At 59.7% G+C, this 23,283-nt stretch overlaps 1 protein-coding gene across 2 annotated transcripts in view; it reads left to right on the top strand.

Annotated features, from left to right (window-relative positions):
- The window catches only part of OLFM1 (olfactomedin 1), a 38,391-nt gene extending 29,891 nt beyond the window's left edge, over window positions 1-8,500 (top strand). For both annotated transcript variants that reach the window (XM_035723808.1, XM_035723807.1), the window contains exons 5-6: window positions 211-317; window positions 6,800-8,500. In XM_035723808.1, the coding sequence (XP_035579701.1) occupies window positions 211-317; window positions 6,800-7,474 (782 nt within the window). In that variant the 3' untranslated portion in view covers window positions 7,475-8,500. The remainder of the gene's footprint in view (window positions 1-210; window positions 318-6,799) is intronic.
- Window positions 8,501-23,283: the final 14,783 nt, after the last annotated feature.

Here is a 23,283-nt window from a genome sequence, read left to right as displayed (position 1 = left end):
CCACCCTGGCCTCAGGGGCTCCGTTTGCGGGACAAGGGGAGTTTCTCTGGACTTTGGGGCTGGGGGTGTCACCAGGAAGAAGAGGGGCAAGAGCAGCTGTTAGTCAGACACCCCGACCAAGAGCGGCAGAGGGGACCCACATCCTCCTGCAGTGGGTGGTCGGGGTCGGGCCAAGGGACTCACTCTTCTGCGCTGTGCATTGTCTTCTAGCCTGTGGTAAGCTGACGGGCATCAGTGACCCTGTGACCGTCAAGACCTCTGGATCAAGGTTCGGGTCCTGGATGACAGACCCTCTGGCCCCAGAAGGTGATAACAGGGTAAGTGCCCCTCCACTGGGCCTGGGTCTGAGGGTGCCGTGGGCCCGCCTGGGGCCATACCCCGAATGTCTGGCCCTCACTCCAATGCCCGTGTGCCCACCTACGCCAAAAACCACCCCAGCAGTTGTGGCTGGAGCACAGCTGGGCGACCCTGGGGGTTTGTTCTCCCGGCAGCTTTGGGGAGGGTCTCAGGTCCCGGCCGACGTCCCTGCGCTAACACGGAGTCACGGACCACAGGGATGGGGCCCAATGTGGGAAGGCTGGTGGCGATTGTCAGAGCAGGTGGACCCCTGCAAAGCCCTCCCGGGCTCCACTCTGCCTCCCTGGCTGGAGGGCAGGGGAGGGGAGCTCCCAGACACTCCCAGCCCCACCCCTGCTCCAGGAGGAGCATCCTGTGAGGCCTTCCTTAATTTTAACGGCATCTCATTTGTCTTTCATTTGTTATTCTTTCCAACGCTGATGGAAACCCATGTTCCTTTTTGATTTAGGGAAGAGGCTCTGTTCTTTTTTTCTCAGACATTCCCCGCCCCCTTGGGGAAAAACTCAGAAAAGGAGAGAAAAGCAGGGCCTGGGTTGTGTCTTGTGAGCCCCTTTGGGGGTGTGGGGGTGAAGGGCGTCCGGCTGAGCACCGGGACACCTGGACAGGGCTGTTCGGAGGCGCTGAGAGCCTCCAACAGAGGAAGACCCTCCTGGGGCTCTCAGGGAGGAGGGACACGCGATGCGCCCACTTGCTGGCTACACCCCAGGGCGTGAACAAGCCAGAAGTCTGGGGCGAATCCTACCCACCCCCTGGCTTTCAGGGGCTGGCAGGACGCTCAGAAACTGATCACTTTTTAAAAAAATCTCTGCTCTTCATTCAGGCAGGATTGAGAGAGGGGCTTCTGGGCCTTGTCTGGAGGACTCCTAACCTGAAGGGGAAGGTTGCTTCCTCTCCCTGGGGATTTCTGGTCTCTACAGCTCCCCTTCCCCACTGCCACACCTGCCCCCCAGCAGGAAGCAGCATCTCTTGTATTTCGGAAGTGAGGTGGCCCCGCACTTTCTCCTGGGGAGGGTGGGTGGGGGGCAGTGACCACAGGCCCTGTGGCGGGCGCCATGGACTGCAGACAGAGTCACCACCCTCCCACCCTCTCCCCAGAGCAGCTCACTCCAGCCTCGGCTGCAAAGGATTCTGGAGGGGCCGGCCCGGGACCCAGGACTGCAAACCTGGGATGGGAGTGCAGACAGGTGTTTGGAGGGTGGTTTCTGTTTTATTTTCTGAGTCGGGACAGTTAGCTGGTTGCTTGCAAGTTCTCTGACAGTCTCAGGGGCTAATTGCAATCCCGATTGGTCTTCTGGTCCACATCGCCCGTGGTGAACCCCAGCTCTGTTCTGGGTTTGGTGACAGTGAGACCGCAGGGTTCGGCGCAGGCACAGCAGAGCCCTCTGTGTGCACGGTAATCCATTCGTATGAGAGGTGCCGGTGGTTGTGCCAAGACCCCTGGCCCTGGCCCTCGGCGGCACGCTCTGCGTGCCTATCCTGGTTGGGCGTCTGGTGACCCTCCGGCGACCTGCCAGTCTGCAGGTCCCCTGCTTACCCCTGCTGTTTGATGAGAAAACCCCGGTCCAGTCTCGTGTGCACGGCCAGTGGTTTCACTAACAAGTGTCTACAGCAGGTGCCCCGAGTTGCCCCGTCCCCCTCTCCTGCCTGCAGTCTGCCTGCCTACCACACACGCCCCACACACCTGGGTCTGGGGGCTTGCGCCCGCACCTGACACTGCTCACATGCCTCTGGCCCCCGCTGTGGTATCACCTTCCTTTGTTGTAAAGAGCGCTGCTCAAGAGATCCCCTTTTCAGATCCCAAGTATCGGGGCTCCTGGGAGCCCGGCTGTTTGCCCCGAACAGGGAGGGTATCGGTTTGCAAAGCTGTCGAGGGGTGGTGGATGCTCTTGATAACTGGAGGCCTGTTTTCTGCTTCGTGACTGGAGTGGCCTCCAGAAAAGGAGGCCCTGGGGATGGACGGAGCGTGCGGAGAGGGGGTGGCGGGAGGAGGCTTCGGTGGGGGCGGGGGGCTGCTGGTAAGGGGAGGGGGGCCGAGCTCACGGGGGGGGGGGACACAGGGCAGGAGGAGGCTTCGGTGGGGGCGGGGGGCTGCTGGTAAGGGGAGGGGGGCCGAGCTCACGGGGGGGGGACGCAGGGCGGGAGGAGGCTTCGGTGGGGGCGGGGGGCTGCTGGTAAGGGGAGGGGAGCCGAGCTCACTGGGGGGGGGACACAGGGCAGCTCTGCCCCACGCCGTGTGCTTCGGGCCATTCCGGGCCATGCGCTCCGCACAGCCACCTCCAGCTCCCGGCCCGCTGAGGGACGCCCCCGGGGCCCCGCCACTGATCTGGAGGAGAGCTGTTTTGTTTTGATCCTCTTCATTGTCCCCTTCCAGTTTGGTCACACACACAGGAAACCGGTACCTTGTTCTGAAGGGAAACAAGAATCCGTGTCAGCTTCGGGGCAGGCTGCCACGGGGTGTGGTCAGCGGCGCGTGGCCGGAGGCCGGGGGCAGGGAACACTGCACAGGCGGTGCCGGGTGGGGGGCCCCGTCTGGGGGCTGCGGAGGAACAGGTACAGTTCACAGCTTCCCGACGCCTTTGCACTGAGCTGCTAGAACAAGGTTAGCTCGGGATGCCTTTGCACGCTTCCTTCCTTGACTCGCTTGTTAAGCGCCAGCTGTAAGCCAGGCTCTACACGGGACCCTCGTGCTCTTCCACTGTGTCCAGAAGCTGCCTTCTCCCAGTGGTGACCGGTCCGCGTGCTTCTGGTGGTGCTGGGGCTGTGGAAGCTCTCACCCCTGATGCCAGACTGTGCCCATCCCCCCAGGAGACCCTCCTCCCTGACTCTGTCTGCAGTCCATGACACCTTCCCCCCTGTTGGCTGGCTTCAGCTGTAGATGTCCCAGGCCAGCTAGCATCAGCCCCTCCGTGTCTACGACTCTCCTCTTCTTAAGACACCACTCACTGGATTTAGGGCCCACCCTAATGCATCTTGAGATCCTTAATGACATCTACAAAGCTCTCTTTTCCAAATAAGGTCACATTTACAGGTTCCTGGATGTGGACATATCTTTTGGGGGGCCACCAGTCACCCCACTACAAAATTGAGACCTCCCTGCCTGGGGGTAGAGGGGCCGTAGGAGACGCCCTCCAGGAAGCGAGCGTGATCAGTGGAGAGAGGGGGCATTACGGTGGGAGCAGCAGGTAGGGGGCACAGAGTTGTCTGAGAGCCAGGGACTTGGCCTGGCAGGTGCAGAGGCAGCCGGATGCTGCAGGGAAGAGCCTGGAACTAAGGAGTCAGGTTTACAGAGGAGCGATGGTCTGGATTGCAGTTCTGGAAGATTCAGTCAGGCGGCACCGGGCCCCGGGGCCAATAGGGAGCTGACAGCATAACCGAGGGCAAGGGGGCACAGGCTCCAAGCCAGAGGGTCCAGCCTTGCCTGAACACTGGAATCACCTGAAGCTTTAACCAACACCCATGCCTGGCTCTGTCCCTCGGGTCCAACGCGATTGTTCTGGGAAGTGAGTGTGCCCGGGTCTCAGAGGGCAACCAGGTTCCAGGCTCTAGGCGCCCAGATATGGGGGTTCTGGGCCAGGCCAGAGAGTCGGTGGGGGCCTCCGGGGGGGTGATGGGATTCTGTGTGAGCCTTGGGACTTAGACGGGAGGGGAGGGAGAGGCATTCTGATCTGGAGATCACGGTGAACCCAGAGGGGGTGCCCACTAGGAGGGAAGGGGCTCCTTATCTCAGGGCCCATCAGGGCTTGATGCTGTGCCTTCTTTGTGTAGAGGGGCTTTTCAATGATGTCTTACAGCTGCCGGGCCAAGAGCTGGTCGTTAAACATTTAGTGCCTTGTGCTGGCTTTCCCTCCCAGCCTAAACTGCATTTTCCAAAAGCATTGTGCCCTGTGTCTGATTTGCTACTTTCTGGGAAGAAGAGGCAGTTTACAAATCTTGAGCAATTTGGTGACCATTTCACCCATCTCTGCCCACGGGAGGGAGGCACCGGACCCTGGGGTTCCCCAGTGTCACAGGCCCACTGCTGGGGGAGGAGATGTTTATGCACATTCAGGAGTGCTCTCCGTGCTGAGCGGGAGAGAGGCAGCCTCTGTGGGCATGGGTCAGGAGAGGGTTCCAAGGGTGGGGGGATGTTGGTTGAGCCGGGTCTTGGAAGACGCAGTGAGCTCCCCGTCTCAGGAGAGAGCCAAGTGCAGGCAGGAGGGCCAGTCCTTGGCAGCGTGATCATGGCCCCCAGGACCCCTGGCAGCCCAGCACTCGCCCGTTCCAATCTGAGACCCGCATCACTGTGGGTTGCTCTGCGGGGGGCTAAGGGTAATAAAAGCCTCAAATGAGACCCAACTTAAAAAAAAAAAATCTCATTAAAAACAAAAAGCGCATCTGCCTCTAAGCATCCAAATAGATGCCTCAGGAACAAGGTTAGGATTTTTTTTTTTAAATTTTTAACACATGTGTAATGCTGTGTCTGAAAGCCCCGCATCCTTAATCTCTCCTGCAGCCAGCAGAACCCTGATGGATAAAGCAGCTGTCTTATTGCCAGACAGATGCACTGGGGATGGCGTTAGCCCAGCAGATTTTCCTGAGTAACTGCATTGCTTTCTAATTTGCTCCCATATTGGTTGAAAATGACTAAAGCATGTTGTACAAAGTCTAGACAGTTTTCGAGTCAACTGGCATTTAAGCAATAATCGGAAATCTCTTCCTCTGTAACCCCAAACGTGGGCCACCACTGGGTTTGTTATCTTGGTAGCTTGTGATCCTTGGGGCCCTTCACGAAGCCCTCGTTCTTCTTGGAGAAGCAGCGTGGGGGTTGGGGGCGACCGTGATTCCACGTGTAGTGCTGCCTTTCTGCCTGGCAGACGGGACGCCCCAGTCCGGGCCGCTGTCCCGGTGCCCTTGGCTCTGGGTCCCCACGCCACAGGAGCTGCCTAGGGCTGTGAGCGTTCTCCTCATCCAGCGCTGTCTTGCTGGCTTGGGGGTTCACATGCTGACGGAGTTCCTTCCTTCCCCAAATAAGTGGGAGCACCTGCTGTGTACCGGCCAGGGAGAGCGCAGTGAACCCTGAGCCTGGACGCAGCCCAAGCAGAGGGGACCGGGGGCGGTTCTGTTGCCGCCCACTTCCCTGATCTGCGGGGGTGGCTCCAGCCCCAGACCCCCTTCCCAGAGTGTGCCTCGCCATCCTTTGTCCTCACCGGACCCTTCTTTCCTGGCAGGACAGTCCTGTCCCCTTTGACGAGTACCCTGGCGGTTTGGGGGAAGGACGTGACGTTGCCTGGTCTTCATTACCCTCCCTGGTTCTTTCAGTTCCTTCTTGAGGCGCCGGGCTGCTGCAGAGTCACTTAGACTCTGAGTCTGAGCGGGGAGCCCCGCCCGTACCCCACAGAGCTGCTAACCTGTGCATGCTCTCTCTCTCTCTCTCTCCCCCCCCGCCCCCCGCAGGTCTGGTACATGGACTCCGTACCCCACAGAACTGCTAACGTGTGCATGCTCTCTCTCTCCCCCCCCCCAGGTCTGGTACATGGACTCCGTACCCCACAGAGCTGCTAACGTGTGCATGCTCTCTCTCTCTCTCCCCCCCCCAGGTCTGGTACATGGACTCCGTACCCCACAGAGCTGCTAACGTGTGCATGCTCTCTCTCTCTCTCCCCCCCCAGGTCTGGTACATGGACTCCGTACCCCACAGAGCTGCTAACGTGTGCATGCTCTCTCTCCCTCTCCCCCCCCAGGTCTGGTACATGGACTCCGTACCCCACAGAGCTGCTAACGTGTGCATGCTCTCTCTCCCTCTCCCCCCCCAGGTCTGGTACATGGACTCCGTACCCCACAGAGCTGCTAACGTGTGGATGCTCTCTCTCCCTCTCCCCCCCCAGGTCTGGTACATGGACTCCGTACCCCACAGAGCTGCTAACGTGTGGATGCTCTCTCTCCCTCTCCCCCCCCAGGTCTGGTACATGGACTCCGTACCCCACAGAGCTGCTAACGTGTGGATGCTCTCTCTCTCTCTCCCCCCCCAGGTCTGGTACATGGACTCCGTACCCCACAGAGCTGCTAACGTGTGGATGCTCTCTCTCTCTCCCCCCCCCCAGGTCTGGTACATGGACTCCGTACCCCACAGAGCTGCTAACGTGTGGATGCTCTCTCTCTCTCCCCCCCCCCAGGTCTGGTACATGGACTCCGTACCCCACAGAGCTGCTAACGTGTGGATGCTCTCTCTCTCTCTCCCCCCTCCCAGGTCTGGTACATGGACTCCGTACCCCACAGAGCTGCTAACGTGTGCATGCGCTCTCTCCCTCTCCCCCCCCAGGTCTGGTACATGGACTCCGTACCCCACAGAGCTGCTAACGTGTGCATGCGCTCTCTCCCTCTCCCCCCCCAGGTCTGGTACATGGACTCCGTACCCCACAGAGCTGCTAACGTGTGCATGCGCTCTCTCCCTCTCCCCCCCCAGGTCTGGTACATGGACGGCTATCACAACAACCGCTTCGTCCGCGAGTACAAGTCCATGACCGACTTCATGACCACGGACAATTTCACGTCCCACCGCCTCCCGCACCCCTGGTCTGGCACAGGGCAGGTGGTCTACAACGGCTCCATCTACTTCAACAAGTTCCAAAGCCACATCGTCATCCGGTTCGACCTGAAGACGGAGACGATCCTCAAGACGCGCAGCCTGGACTACGCCGGTTACAACAACATGTACCACTACGCCTGGGGCGGCCACTCGGACATCGACCTCATGGTGGACGAGAACGGGCTGTGGGCTGTCTACGCCACCAACCAGAACGCCGGCAACATCGTGGTCAGCAAGCTGGACCCCGTGTCCCTGCAGGTGCTGCAGACTTGGAACACCAGCTACCCCAAGCGCAGCGCCGGCGAGGCCTTCATCATCTGTGGGACTCTCTACGTCACCAATGGCTACTCGGGGGGCACCAAGGTCCACTACGCCTACCAGACCAACGCCTCGACCTACGAATACATCGACATCCCCTTCCAGAACAAGTACTCGCACATCTCCATGCTGGACTACAACCCCAAGGACCGTGCCCTGTACGCTTGGAACAACGGCCACCAGATCCTCTACAACGTCACCCTCTTCCACGTCATCCGGTCCGACGAGTTGTAGTTGTCTCTGCCCGGAAAGCCCGGGGGGCCGAGGCCTCCCCCACGCGGACATTCCTGCGGAAGAGCTGCCAAAATTACCGAACGATACTAATAATACTAATTTCAAAACAGCAGCTGCAGCGTGGGCTCCAGCACCGCGTGGTGGCGTCACCTCCGTGTGCTTCTGGTTCGAGCGAGAGGGCGACACACTTGGGAAGAGACCCCCCCCACCCCATCTTTGCAGCTGGAACTGCAGTCCAGGGATCCCTGGTCCCCTCCCCCACTCCCCGCCCGGCCCCCTTTCTGGTCAAATAACCCACAGAAGTAAGGCAACGACTGTTGGCCAGTTCTCGCCCGAGAACAACCACTGTTAGGTCGCATGGACATTTCCCCTAGATCGTGCTCAGCTCCCGTGGGCGTGCCTGCTGTGTGCCATCGAGGGCCCACGGGCCGGCCGCGCTTGGCGTCCGTAGGGGCCGCATCGGCGAGTGTAACTCATCCATCATACCTGCTGTCTCTCGACCGCGTGTCGTGTCATAGCTGAGCCGCGCCGAGGCTCCGCGTCCCCACGGGCCCGTGTGCAGTGCCTGCCACCGGCGGCCACGTGCGTGGCATGGACAGCGGCAGCGCCCACTTGTTCGAGCTCGCGTCCCCCGTAGATCTGTTGTGCCGCGTCTGTCTGTCGTTTCCTTGAGGTGGTAGCTCTGTGTGTTCAGTTGATGCAATGAATGTTGTAAATGCCGTGCTGTAGTTTGGATTTAATTAAGTGGATGGTTTTTGTTTCTAAAAAGAAAAAAAATTCAGTGTTCACCCTTAGAAAGAGGTAATCAAGTTCATGTTGATAATAAAGGAATTGCTCTCTTCTTGTTAAATTATCTAAATAATGTAACCACGGATGGGAAGAGTTTATCTAGGGAAACTCTGTTTCCGCTGGGAAAGGGATGATCCTGAGGACAACCGTGCGTGGGGAGTACAGTTCAAAGTCAAAATGAGGGGAACTTTGTACCGTCCAGTTATCGAAGGAACAATAAAGATATTAGGAGATGTCTTTGCTTCACTTGTCATTTCTGAGGTTTTAAAGATGATGGGGCCTTGCAGAGCCCTGCGGATGTAATCCCAGAGCCCAGGGGGGGCTCTCCCAAGAGGCCACATCTAGGACATGTTCTCCACCGGGTCCCTAACCCCCATCCCCCGGAAGTCAGAGGACCAGCCTGGGGCTCCACATCCCCTGGGGTGGACGCGAACCCGAGGCCGCATTCCCGGAGCCCCACCTCATGCTGCCGTGGGGGCCTCCTCCAAGGGCACCTCTGGACGGGGTCTGAGACAGGCACCCACCGGAGATGTGGCAGGGGCACCCATGGAGAAGATACTGACGGGTCAGCGGAGGTAAACCAGGCCCTCCCTGGCTGGCTGGCTCAGTGGGGCTGTGGTGGGTCTGAGAGGTCAGCAGCCGGCCCTCTCTGGGACGCGGGTCCCCAGGCCTTGGACACAGAGAACCTCGCTCATCCACAGGGCCAGGACCAACTCACAGGCTGTGCCCTTCGATGAGGAGGTGGGGCCTGCCTCAAGCCCTCTCCACCCCAATCCTTTCGCGTTCTCCGGTTACTGCTGGCCCCTCAGCGTCCTTCTGTCGGGGAGCTCAGGGATACCCCTAACTGACATCAGGAGAGGAGGGGCGGCAGGGGGAGGGCTGGGCCTTAATTAGAGCCTCGTTAGCTGGACATCCCCCATGAGCAAGAAGGCTCTCCTGCCTCGGCAGGACAAGCTTGCAAGTAAAGCTTGTACAAGGGGGAGACCAGTTCACACTTTTACGTTCTTACAAATTTTCTCAGAGTGAGGGGTCCAAACTCTTCCCCCTGAGAGATGGGAGCTGGTTACTCGAGGAAAAGCCCCGAGTTTCAGTAAAGCCACAGTTCCATCCACAAGGCCACTGGAGCCAGTGTGATGGGGGCCCAGCCAAGCGCATCGGGCAGGGGCTGCCCTGTAATCGCAGCTCCGAGTTGGGCCGATTTCTTCCTACTTCCCCCGAGTGACAGAGGGAAGTTCAAACGTGCAGGTAGATACCTGCTCTGAGTTCCCGAAAAAAAAATAATGACCCCAGAGGTCCAGAATGGATTTGCTGTCTTGGACTGCATATTTGCTAGGGAAAATATGCCTCCAGGATATTAAATACACAAGAGAAATGGTTCCATCCGGAGAGCAAATAAAACAAGCGGCCAGCCACTAAATCTCCCGGATTCCAATAACTGGATATATTGGCTGATGGCAGAACATCTGTGGATGAATTTTCTTTATTAAAATTCTGGCTTGGAATCAAACCCATGGTTCTTTGGGGGAAGCCGAGGCGGTCAGGGCACAAGGCACTCAGTTCTGAGTGGGGCTGGGCCTGGGGCTTTCCCCGTTTCTGAAAGTCACCTCTGGAAGGAAGTCCGAGAGACTGTTGACCCCAAGCCCTGGTGTCCGTGGACCGTGCTGTGGCTCCTTCAGATCCCCAGAGCCTGTGCAGAACTTACACGAGGCCCCACGAGGAGCCCTTCTCCCTGCCCACGCCCTCACAGGCCAGCCGGAGGGGGGCAGCTGCCATGGGTGTGGCGGGCTCTTGGGAAGCACGGGGCACGGCAGACCTGCTCACCATCAGATAAGATGTCCCTTCCTTGGTGACCCAGACCTGCAGTATTGAGGAGAACAATCTCTTTTGGTTTCCTGAATAAATTGTTTCCAAAGGGGTCTCCTGTAGCAAGATTGTGCTTTAAGAAATCCATTGTTAGACATTGTTCTCACAGGCTATGAGAGTGACATATGGAGTCCTTCAAAGCCCATAGCGAGGAGAGGCATCGACTGGTGGTCGCACCCCACTCTTCTTATACAAAAGGCACCCCACTTGTATATGACCCTGCATCTTGCTGTCCTCACGTAGCAACTCTTTCTGAAGGTGACATTGGTAGCACAACCAGCACCTTGCTTCTTAGCACTGAAGCATGGCATCCCCTTATACTGAGACCCTCGGTGCTTTGGGCTTTCTGGAGTATGAACCACGTGTCCCGCTTTATCTTTTTCCAACAGATAAACGGTCTCATTTTCCCCCTTGAATTCTATGCTGATTGTCCCATACACTCGGGTCTCTTTCTGGAATTTTCTCTTACTGAGCCTTTTAGATGCTGTCACTGGAAATCCTAAGCTAAGGCCCAAGGGTTCGCTTACATAGCTTGGGTGGGGTTTCGCTGTATTAATATTATCCATGATTTCTTGGACATAGGCGTGTATGCCATGGCTTTTTAAAGGGGTCTCTGAAAGGCTCATGTGCAGGGACACCTAATCCCTGTGACAGTGAAGTCACTGGGGGCAGTTCCTCAATCCGAGTGGGATTTCTGCCTCACCAGTTTCATTGGATCTGCAAGGATTAAAGCAGTTTCGGGGTGATAGGACTCTGAAGCAATTATTTGCTGTTCTAAACAAGGTGCCTGAATCCAGAGATCTGGCCAAGACTCAGAGCAAAGTGAAGTTCCGTCTTCTGATGGATCTGTGGGAAAATCCCCCAACCTACGTGTTGTTGCATTACCTCCATTTTGCAGAAGCTGACCCAGGGAGAGGAATCAACAGCAGAACCTGCTGCCGAGGGGCAGGCTGGCCCTGAACCCGGGACCTCCGGGCCTCGTGCTCTGCTCTTCCTGCCCTCGGCTGGCCCACGGACACACACAGCACATCCTCCAGCTAGTGAGTTGCCCGAAACTCATTCATCACATGGCAGGCAGTGGAAGGTGCCAGAACGGAGTGCCTGGCAAGGATCCAGGCTGGTCCTCCAGCCCCGGGTGCTGGTGAGTCACTGCTGCAGGATGCGGAGCAGGGCAGCGGAGGGAAGGGAGGCTCTGGAAGCCCAGAGACTGGTGTCTGTTTCTGCTCCCCCTTGTTGGGGGGAGGCTGGTGGGGGTTGGGGGGGAGGGCAGGACCTTCCTCTGTGTACACACACACACACACACACACGCATATGCAGACACATACATGCATGTGTATGCACACATATACACACGTACACACATGCACATGTGTACACATGCACACACACACACATATACACGCAGACACACACATGCATGCACGCACATGCACACACATACACACATGCACATGTGTGCGCATGCACACACACATACACACAGACGCATACGCAGACACACGTACACACATACACACACGTGCATGCACACACATTTATACACATGCGCACACACATGCACCTACATACATACATGTACACACAGGTGCACATGTGTACACATACATGCACACACGTGTGCATACGCACAAACACGCACGCACATGCATGCATACATATACACACATGAACATCTGTACACATGCATGCACCTACATGCACGCAATGCACACACTCGTGCACACGCATACATGCACACACGTGGATACATACATATACACACATGCACACACATACATATGTGTTGCACGTGTGTGCACATACACATGTACACACATACCCATGCACATACATACACACACATGCATACAAACACACACGTATACTCACATGCACACACAACACATATACACACACATGCATACACATCACTCACATACACACACACACACACGCACACACACACCTAGCCCGGAGCAACTTCAGGTTAGCAAGCTCGCTTCCCCGCCCTTCCCAGGACCAGTGTTCACCAATGCAAAATGGAGTTTGCCCAGCCCACTTCGAAGGACACTTCCGCCCAAGAGACTTCATCCCACCAGCCTGGCCTTCCAAGCCTGCCAGTGGGCTCCACCCTGCCTCCACGGCACGCACCCTCATCGGCACCTCAGCTTCCTCGCCTGACATGGGCCTCGTGGGAGGTGTGCTGGGGAGTGTCCCATCTGATGCTGGCAGACGGGCCCCATTCTCAGGAGGCAGCCATGGCTCCGTGGCACCCCTGCCCAGCCGGGGTTGTGGGGGAGCACCTGGAGTCAGATGTCAGGGGTCCATCACCCGCTTTCCGGGGAGGATGCTCTGCAGTTAGGCCCCACGTGACCTCCAGGCCAGGAGCCCTTGGCCCTCTCAACTTCCCTTTCCTGCTTGGCGAAGCCTGTGCACTGGCTGGTGACCCTGCAGCCCCTTGGCTGACCACAAGTGCTGTCCTCACTCGGCAGGTAAAGACAGTGAGGCCCAGAGAGACGAGCTAATGCCGAACCTGCTAGCACTGCTTCTCGGTGGTCAGCCCGAGTTGCGCTTCTGCCGAACGCAGAGCTATGTTTGGAGAAGTGGGCATCATGCGACTGTCCCCTAACGGGCCAGAGTTTCTGGGGTTGCCGGCGCCCCAACCCCGGGCCACAATCCCCCTTCTGGGGCCAGGCCGGGCGGGGGACTGTGGCCTCACAGGAGGCTCCAGGAGCTGACTCTGTGAGAAAAACAGTAATTTCCTTATTGATCTTCTCCTTCCCGCTACGGGCCCGAAAATCAGGTCGCCGAGAGTGATGTTGTTCCTGCTCGCTCTTCATTGTTTCATTTTTGCTTATCGAATTCCGTGTCAGCCCTGGGGGACATCCCCTCCCCGTCTCCCTCCCTCCCTCCAGCAGCTGCTGCTGCAAGGACCTCGCTCACCCCTCCGCGGCCATCCCCAGGCACAGGGACCCTGAGGCGCAGGGACGCAGACGTGCCTGCGTCCGCCCTGGCCCTGCCGCCACCGCCACCGCCTTTCATTAGCGGGACAGGCGCTGCTTTCAGCTCCTGGCTGCCGGTCTGGCTTAGGCGGGCGCCCATTGTCCCTGCTAAATTGGCTGTGGCAGGCCATAATAAAGAAGAGAAACTGGTCGCACAGGGTCAACGGAGAAGTTGGCGCTCACCCGGGAAGGGCCCAGAAAGGAGACAGTCAATTAGTTTTCCTGCAGCTCCGTGGCTCCAGGCCCGGCCCACGCATCGTGGGGCTTCGGACACGATGGAGGACAGACGGATGGGACGTGCTGCCTCGGGTCCGAGCTCTGTGCTGAAGGCCCTCACGTGACACCCCGGCCAAGGAGACAGAGAGAGTTCCAGAAGGTGTTCACCAGCCTCCACTTCTCTGTTACAAAACCAGCAGCTCATTTTGCCCATAAAAAGGCAACGAAAGGAAAAAAACCAGAAAAATGTAGGCAGCCTCTTCGAACCATTAATGATTCCATAAATACAGGCTCGAGGAAATCTGAAAGGTGATTTTCTGATAAGAATCAGCTCGTTCTTGCTCCCTCCCTCCGCAGCAGGCGTTTTCACGAAGGAAGCCGAAGCGACATCGAGCCCCACCGACAAGGAGCTGGTAAATGCTAGAGGATGGTGTCGCCTCGTCAGACCCCAGCTCCGGCGCTGGCCCCACAACTGACCCCTTAGGGGGCCAGCTTCCTAAGCCATAGAAAGGGATTTAAATGGGATACCCTGACGAGCACCTGAGCCCACCCTTGCACAGCACATGGGGCCTCTGGGTGGGGATGCTGGGGCCGTGAGTCGTGGGCGCTGGCCGGGCTAGCTCCTGACTCCTGAGCACAGCATGCTGGGCTCCAGGTGAGCCCCTTGAGTTCATTGCACATTCGTCTTGGCCATGGCGTGGGCTGGGAAGCTCGGGCCAGAGCAGACAGTGACCTCAAGCAGGCCTCGGGGGCAGGTTGGCCACGCCCACTGCCTCGCCGCACTCCCCCGGGCAGCCCCGCTGACCACAGACTGATAGCCAGAGTGACAGTCCCCTTTTGGAGCCCCAAGGCCACACGGTCTCAGGGAAACAGCAAATGTCGGATCTGCAGGTGCTCCTCTCCGATGTCACTCAGCAGGACCCTGCACCCTCGCGTGGACTGCTCCCTCTGCCCAGCACGTTTGCCCCCCAGATGTGCACAGGGCTGACTTCCCCTCCACCTGCAGGGAACCCAAGCCTGCAGCAGTGCGTCCATAGACCTGTCTGTGAGTCTCTGTGTGTCCCTGGGGCCCAGCTCCGTGCCTGCCCATTATAGGTGTTCAGTGAACGTTTGTCAAATAAATAAATGACAGTGGGCACTTAGTTCCATGAGAGCGTCGGCCTTCAAAATGCAAATCAGATTCTGACCACTGCCGTTGCGCCATTCCCATGGAGCAAACCTGTCCAGACTTCAGAGGTGCTGACGTGTGCTAGCCCCGGGAGCTAGCCGCTGGGCAGCAGGACCTGGCCCAGCTCTTCGGCCGCGGGTAGAGTCTGCACTTTGGCTCTCTGCTGCTCAAAACTGAGAGTCGGGCGCTGACGCAGGAAGGACCAGAAGAGCCCTCGAGCCCAAGTCCCTTTGGGGGAGTTTGGAATCGCCCCAGGCCCCACACCAGCAGAGGAGAGAGGAGGCCGGAGCTCCCCCGCCCCCACCTCCAGCATGCCTAACAGCACAGCCTCTGGTTCCCACGTCTAGGCGGAAGGAGCTAGAAGCAATTTGGTGTGCGTGAATTATTCAGAGCAGCCGGAATGAAAGGCAGAATTGAGAGAGAACGTGTTCAGATACAGAGTCAGAAAATAGGTCCTACGCGAAAGAATTCATAAGGTTGATCGTGAAAACAAATTAGCGGTGAGTTACAGAAACATTATTTGATTAGATGCAACCAGTTGTTTCAAGAACAATACCCATAAATTGTGTTTCTCCAAACAGGCTCAGCCTGCGCTGTTCCACAGTCTTCTCAGAGATGTTCGCTGGCATCCACCGCTCTATCACGTGGGCTCCTGGGGGGCGCGGGCCCTTGGGATGCACTCGCCACCGGGCCCCCAGGCCGCACACCTGAGCCCACATGCAACTCGGGTCCGCAGCGCATCGCTGCGGAGGGGATTCATCATATTTCCAGCTATCTCCACCTGAGCCCCTCATGTCTGTCCCCACCCTGACTCCAGACAGTGACCTTGAGCCGTGACCTCCACCTGCCTGTCTGGCCCCAGACACAGGCATCACCACTGTGCCTGAAGGCAATCGCTCAAGCCAGGCGGACAGATGCTTCCTTGGAACTGTGTGATTCCCCTTATTGTGAAATTATCCCAAACTGGGCTCTGCTGACTCTGGGTCTGGGGCACGCTCAGGTCACACTGCTCATTGAAGCTTAGCTGTAAAGGCTTTTTGGTCCCGAGATGGGACATTCCTGTGGGAAAAGTGGGTGCAGAGCCGTTGTGTGGATATTCGGACCATCAGATAACACACAAACCAGCCAAAGGCTTCAGGGTTCTAGAACTTTCCCTGATGGCAGGACAAGGCAGCAGGGCACTGGGGCTGGTGGCAATGACGTTACCCGTCAAAGTTGCCTGGGAGCTTCTCTCCAGGACTCCTGGTGGACACACAGTGTGAGCAGGGAGCGGCGGGCGTGGCCCCAGAGCTGGAGCCGCGCATGGGTCAGGCTCACCTGCCAGGATTGCTGAGCATGGGCAAGGCTATGGCTCTCTCACACTCACCTCCCCTTCTGAGTTGCCGGACCTTGATGCTCAGAGATCTAAGTCTCTTCTATCCTGACGTTCCAGGGTTCCACTCATGGGCACCTGCTGTCTGAAAGGCCCTGCAGCCATGGGGGACACAGAGACCCATAAACCCAGGTGTCTGCACAGAGATGAGTGAGCTCAGCTTGTAAATGGCCAAAGGGCCCAGTTTTCCTGGGGATGCTTTGGTGCATTGGTTGGTGTGGGACATAAGCATCTGCTTCTGAGCTCGGTTAACCGAATAGCCATTCACCTATTTACCCACCCAGTATCTCCGGAGCACCTACTAGGTGCCAGGTGCTGTCTCGGGCGCTGGGAATGCTGTGGTGAAGGTGGCAGCGAGGGCCCTCCTCCGCAGGCCTACCATGTGGGGGGTGGGCAGCTAGAAACCAGAAAGCCCGTCGGCCACTGACACAGCAGTGGTGAGGGATAGGAGAGAAGGCACCTCTCCCAGGAGGCACCATTTGGCAGGATCCAAGTCCTCGGGACGGGTGCCCCTGGCATGTGTGTGAGGAGGAGCGGGCTAGCTGGTGTGGCTGGAGCCCGGAGGGGGGGACAGGTGCATAGTCGGGAGGTTGCTGGGGAGAGGCACAGGGCCAAGGGCAGGTCTGCTCAGGTGGGGGTGCCAGAGCATGCGGGGGGCTGTCAGGAGCGGGCAGCTGCGGGAGAACAACCCCTAGGGTGTTGGAGAGGGAGTGACTCAAGGAGGCATGGGCCTGTGGTGGATCTGGGCCCTCACTCCCGGGAGCACAGAGCTATGGAAGACCGGAGGGGGCCTCGGGGGGCCGGGAGCTCCTTTCTATGTGTCCCTATGTTCTCAGTGCAGTGAGTGGAGGTCAGCGTCAGGGGACAGGTGAGGGATGAGGGTGTGGGGACTTAGGAGAGAGGAGGGAGGATCACAGGCTTCAAGGCAAGGTGGCAGCACTGGGCGCCGCTGCGCTCCGAGGCCAGGAATTCAAAGGCCACCAGGCAGCACGCTGCGCTTCCTCCTGGGGATGCTCTGCTGTTTCCACGCGGCCACAAGCAAGCAGAGCAACAGATCGTTGGATTAACCAGTCGGGCGCCGGGCCAGTCAAGAGCAGTGAGCAGGTCAGCCGGATGGCACAGAGGGAGTGGGAGCAGGGCGACCAGGAGGGCTCCCAGACACACCGTGCAGTCAGGCGGGGTGGCATCCAGACGTGAGAACACCACCCTGTCTGCGGAATTACAACTCTGGAGCCTGGAGTGACGATTTGAGTGGAGGAGATGCCGGGACGACCGGGTTAAGGGCAAGACCCACGGCCAGGGTGGTCCTGGTGGGGGCTGAACAAGCCAAGGGAGCCAGGGGGCGGAGGGCCACTGGGCGGGACCGCACCCGGCTTGCTGCCCACAGAAGAAGGAGCCCGGGCTTCACAGAGAGGACAGAAGACAGGGTCTGACCACATGGAGAAAGGGCCCGCCACAGGGGGGCTGCAGGGAGCAAAGTCCCAGCCCCGGGGTTACTGGCTGTCCGAGGGAGGTGTTTGTGGGGGGCAGACCCTGAATGCAGGGGCTTCCCAGTGGGATTAGAGAGCTCACGTAGGGGACGGGGGCCCGCATTGAGTGTGATGAGGGAGGCACAGGGCTGGGACCAGGAGAAACACACAGGCACCTAGGCAGCTAGGAGCAATGGCCTGCCAAGCCAGGTGTCTCTGGGGCTGGCCACCTGTTTGGTGTCAGGTGCGGCCTCACTTCTGGATGAGGAAAGACTAGACACTGTCAGGCTTAACAGGTGGAGCCACCAAGGGGGCAGGTCCAGGGAGGGGGTTTCAGCAGATGCAGGAAAAGCGTTCCCTGGGTGGTGAGCTCCCCGGCATGGGCGGTATGCAAGCAGAGGGGAGGAAATCACCGGTGGGGTGCCCAGGAGATGTGCCCCCTGTGTGAAGGGAGGGCCTGGATCGAAGGGCCTCTGTTCCCCCCCAGTCCCCGTGGCATGTAAGCCTGCATCTCCCCACAGCCTCTGCCCACTGGGCCTCATTAGTGGGCCATCTGCAGCCTGCGGGGAGAGTGGGTGCCGGCCAGGGCGGGGTGACTTCCCCAGCACTGCACCCCCAGCGCCCCGCCCCGGTGGGGCCATCTGTCTGAGCACAGCGTCAGATCGGTTTTCCATACATCAGCAGCCAGCTCCGGACGCCCCAGCCGGCTCCCCCTGCCGAGCACACCCCCGAGGTGACGTCTCAAAGTCAGCAAAATATGATTTTATTGATTGGAGATGCTGGGTGTGTCGATTTCCTGAGCAGGGAAAAGCATGCCCTTTCCTGTCACTGTCTTAAACAAGTTGTAAAATGCATTGTGCTTATAAAAGGGCCGCATAAACACTGGCCACCACGCACTTCTGGAACCCCCGACTTTATAAATCAGGGAGATGGGTTTCGGAGGAGCCCTGGTCTCTCTTTCTGGATGTAAGATGGTCTACTTCGAAACTGGGAAAGGCATCAGCCAAGATGTCCCTGAGGCTGCCAGGGGGCACGGAACATGGCCCCGGGGGACGGGTTTTCCAAAAGGCACCTGCCAGGGTGGAGGATGACAGCCCCAGGTCTCAGCCAGCCTCAGCCCTCAGGAAGACCCTCACGGCTCTGGGGGAGGCTGCAGGGCCTGGTGCGGGCCTTCCCGAGCTCGGTCCCAGCCACCCACTGCCTGGACACTTGCCACTCCCAGGGACAGCCTATGCTGCTCCCAGGGGTTTAGAAAGAGACCCTCACGGGTGGCCACAGGTTCTCTGGCCCCCTGTGTGACGGGCGGGCCGTGATCTTCCTGATACTTAGGCGGAGTGGCCGTGGATGCACGCCACAGTGGGGGAGGGGGACCAGACCTTGCCACAGTGGTTAAAAGAAAAACCACACCTCCACGGACCCCTTGGGCCACAGCTCCACAGAAACTGGGCGTGTGCTGGGTGATCTCGGGCAGGTGACTCAACCTCCCTGAGCTCCCATCCTTGTTACCCCAGTGTAGAGGCTCACCCAGTGAGGCTATGAGGACCGGCCAGGACACCCAGCCGACGCTGTGCCCAGCCCAGCACGGAGCCAGCACGGGTCACCTTCACTCTGACGGCATCGTGGGGGACAGAGCCTGGTGGTGGTGTGGCCATGGCAGGGTGCCCCCTTTCATCCCGTCTTCCGTCGGGGACGGGGTGGCCGGGTGACTGGCTCCAATCAGCACCCACACGTGGGCAAGTCGGTACGCGAGGTCCTTGCAGAGGACAAAGCCGGCTCACCAAGGAGCTGGGTCTGTGAGGGACGCTGCCTGTGGGGACTTCCCCGGACGCTGGCTGTGCCCCTCACGGCTTTGCTGTGGCGGGGATTCTGCTTCCCGTTTGCAGGAGAGCATGCGGGGGTGCTTCTGGTCCCCATCCGGGGCGCCCGGCTGCGAGGCAGCTGGACCCGGAGTGGGCAGCGGGCAGCCACGGCAGGTTCTGAGAGGGGACAGGCCACGCTGGCGTTTTGAAGAAGACAGGTCCAGAGCTGATGAGGCTTCACTGTGAAGCAAACCCCCCGAGGTCACCGTTCCAATTTCCACCCAGAGAGTGGGAATTATGTGGCTCTTGGAGGCCACACAAGAGATCAGAAGGAGGGTCTTCCCTCTGAGCCTGGGATGAACAGAGATGGTGAGGAGGGGGCTTCACCAGGGGCAGCGTGCTGCCCAAGGGAAATCACACTGGGGGCAAAGGAGGTGTGTGGTGGGGAGGGGCCGGGCTCGGGTGTGCACGGTGACGCGTCAGGGCCCTGGCAGAAGCCCCCCCCCACCGTGGGAAGCATCAGCAGAAGGGCCGATGGGGCGGCCCGGGGGCCCCTGATCCCAGGAGGACTGCGAGGAACCCTGTGCTTGTCCCTCACCGTCTGATTGGTGCTCCATCTGGGCTTTGGCGGGGCGGACGCCGACATCGGTAGCCTGTTTCGGAGCATCTGGCCATATTATTTAGTTGCTTAATGATGGCAGGAGAAGCAGGGAGTAATCATCCATGTTAACATGTAATTTATTCTACATCCGTAATTATGTTCCGCAGCCAGTAATGAAAGAGCACCAGGCCCCCAGCTTATCTGAAGGCGGTCGGCCCCTCAACCAGGATCAGGCCCCTCGGAGCCTCAGCAAGGTGGGTTATTCGGGGCCCAAGGGTTCTGCTGTCAGGCGGGCTGGAGCTGGGGTGACAGGGGTCAGGATGGAACACACATAGGAAAGGAGTCGGGGACTCCGCAGTGGACAGAATCCCAGCCCCCGGAGAGGCCCGTGGCCTAACCCCAGAGCCTCTGGACCCACCAGCTCCCGTGTCAAGGGGGGTTTGCCGATGCTAAAGACCTTGAGACGAGAAATGCTCCTGGTGGCGGGTGGGCCCAGCGTCGTCCTGGGGTCCTAACTGGAGGGAGGCAGGGGTCAGAGCGGAGACAGGACAGGGGCCCCCAACTAAGGGAACCAAGGCATGGGTGTGCCACCAGCGTACCCACGGAAGGGCAAGGGAGGGATTCCCCGAGAGCTCCCACAAGCAGTGCCCCCCATCCCTGACACTGGGATGCTAGGACTTGGAATGGGTGTTAGCGGGAGCCAGCAAATCTGTGCGGTCTGTTAAAGCAGCTCCAGGAAGCTCACGCGGGCCCCCCATTGCCCACTCTCTCCTGCCCCAGACCCTGCGTCCCCGCCCTACAGGCGGGAGGGGAGCTCTGCTCTCACCGTTCAGAGAAAGGGGGTGTGTGTTGGGGGGCACCAGGCTTGGGTCTGGCTGTTGGGGTGTCCCTGACTGTCCTGACAAACGTCGTGCACATCACCCTAAGGACTGGGGTGGGGAGGGGAGTTCGTTCACTGGTCCTGGGGTGAGGTTGAGGGGCGGTGGGTGGGTGGGTGGACGGAGTTCCTCCCCACCGGGTCACGGCGCCTGTCAGGAGGCTGGTTTACTGCCTGGCCTCCTGCTAATAGCCACGAAGGCAGGGGCCACGTCCAACCCCTCACCACTGGTGCCCCCCCACCCCACCCCCCCGCACTGAGGGAGGCAGAGGGGGAGGGGAGAGGAGGGGGGGGTGGCGGAGGGAGAACTGCAAGAGGGGAGATGGAGCAATGGAGCCGGAGAGGGGCGGGGAGGGCGCCCCCGGCCCGTGACCCTGACCCCTGGCCGCTCCGTGCCAAAGCCACCCACCACCCCTCACCCCCTCATGCCCCCTCTGCTGCCCTTCACCCCAAGCTGCCGAAGCAGAGCTCAGCAGGTCTATCTGGTCCTGATGCCTTGTCTTTTAACTTCCAGCAACTCCCGGGGATTGAGCCCCCCACCCCCACCCCCGCCCCCGCCAGGGGAAGAACCTGGGCCATTTGTGGCCGTGGCCCCGTGGGGAGCCGGTCAGGAGAAAGGGCTGTCTGCCGGACCCAACCTGGTCCTCCCGGGAAGATGCTGGAAATCACCCTCCACCGTGGGCTCTAACTCTGTGATCTCAGTTGGCGAAGGACTGAGCTAAGAGACACCTGGGGGTTAGGGACAGATTTAGACCGCGCCTGCGTGCGGAAGTGCTGAGTCACGTCGCCTGTTTGGAAAATAGAGAGCTAATTGAGTTAGTGTCAGGGAACAGAGGGGCAGTGGAAAAAACCTGCTGCCGCTCAGCTCACAGAGAGTCCTGGCGGCAGGACGCCCCACCGTGGGCACGGGGATGGCAGGGCCGAGGGCGGGACAGGGCAGAGCGCGGGCGCCCCCCAGGGAGAGCAGGATTCTAGAAACCGCGGGTGTCTGCACCGTGAGTCAAGCCGCCCCCCCTTCCAGCTCTCTCCCTCCTCCCACGTGCACCCCACCTTCTTCCCTCACCCCAGCGTTTGCTGGGCGCCGGGTTAGGACGGGCATGAGCTCTGCTGTCAGAGCTTACGGTCTGGCAGTGCAGACACGTCCGGGGCAGCGGCCGAGCCTCGGGGAGCGGGCTGTGGAAGGTGCCAGTGAAGGAGGCGAAGTCATGGAGGTGGCCGGTTGCAGGAGGCAGGCAGAGATGGTTAGAGCCCGGGTCTGAGCAAGGGACATGGCCTTTGACTTCGAGTGGTTCACTTAGCAAACCCCTGCAGACGCCCGTCCTGGGACACACCGTTGCAGGGGGTGGACCAAACCCATCCCGGCCAGTCCAGGGACCAGGCACCCCATTCAAACATGACCAGACAGGATGGGGCCGCGAAGCTGGGCCCTCTGCTCCCAGACCAGCCTGTCTGCCAGGCTTCACCTCCCCCTCCTCAGCAGCACAGCCTCGGGGACCCAGAGAGGGAGCGAGTGATTCCAGACCCCTGCCGCCGCCAGGCCCAGGTGCCCGGGGTGCTCTCTGGGAGGAGACGCCCACCATTGCCAGCCGAGAAACGGACCTTGAGAGCCCTTGTGTGCCTGGACACCACAAGGACACCCTGAACAACCGCCCTCACCAGAAGCAGGCTGCAGAGGCTGACTGGAAGCCATGGGGGCTTCTCCACATCATCAGGAGGGGCTGCGCAGGCCTCTGGAGCCCGGGACTCCCCCAGGCCTGGGGCTCCCCTGGTCCTAACTAGGCCTGAGGGTCAGGTGGAAGGCTTCCCACGTCAGGACTTTCTCTCGGTGGTGTCTAAAGCCCCTGCCCAGAGGATGGAGGCTCTCATTCAGTTTGGGGAGGAGGGACGGGTCCCAGGACCCCCGTTGACATCACAGGCAAGTGCAGAGGACCAGTCTGGAACCCTCTCCTGAGGACCAGTGTGCTGGGAGGAGGCAGATGGGTCCGGCAGGAAGGACCCCCGCCCCCGCTGTCTGCCCCTCCGCCCCCCACAAGCTGAGAACGGGAGCCCTTGGCCCAGGGGCGCCTCCAACAAAGCCCCTGCTGTCTCGGGGACAGCAGCATGTAGCGGGGGCATTTCCTGTTCCATCGAAGCCACGCCCGAGCCCCTGCAGAAGCCTCCAGGGTCCAGCCGAGGGGAGGGCTCCCATCCGGGTGAGGGAACCCAGGAGACCCACAGCCCAGGGAGGAGGGGACCACGTGCCCCTCCCCACTCCCCGTGGGCACGGGTGAGCAGGCCGGCAGGACAGTCCACCCGGGACCGTGTCCCTCAGGGTCTCCAGCTCTGCCTGGCACCAGGAGCCCTGAGGTGGATGCCAGGTGCTGCTCTGGAAGCTAAAGCTCTTGTGTTTCTCAGAAGGCTCTCAGGACCCACATCTCCTCACCACCCGCTCGGCTCCCCAGTATCATATGTGAGAAGCCCGACCTCCCTGGCTCCCAAGGTTTGGGGAGCAGGGTGGGGGTCAGTGAGCACCAGCAGGGGACTGCTGCGCCGGGACCTCAGGCAGGAAGCACAGGAGTAAGGTTGACCCCAGGCTGATGCAACGCCCTGTCTCTGCGGACAAGAGGGTTGCCAAGGCCTGGAGGGTTGGCAGAGTGTGGCTCGTCCACGTCAGGTCCCCAGGCTCTGACCTGGG

Source organism: Zalophus californianus, chromosome 13, assembly GCF_009762305.2.
Source record: "Zalophus californianus isolate mZalCal1 chromosome 13, mZalCal1.pri.v2, whole genome shotgun sequence".
Lineage (NCBI taxonomy): Eukaryota > Metazoa > Chordata > Mammalia > Carnivora > Otariidae > Zalophus > Zalophus californianus.
Note: the sequence above shows the minus strand (reverse complement) of the source record. Positions and strands in the feature narration are given on the sequence as shown.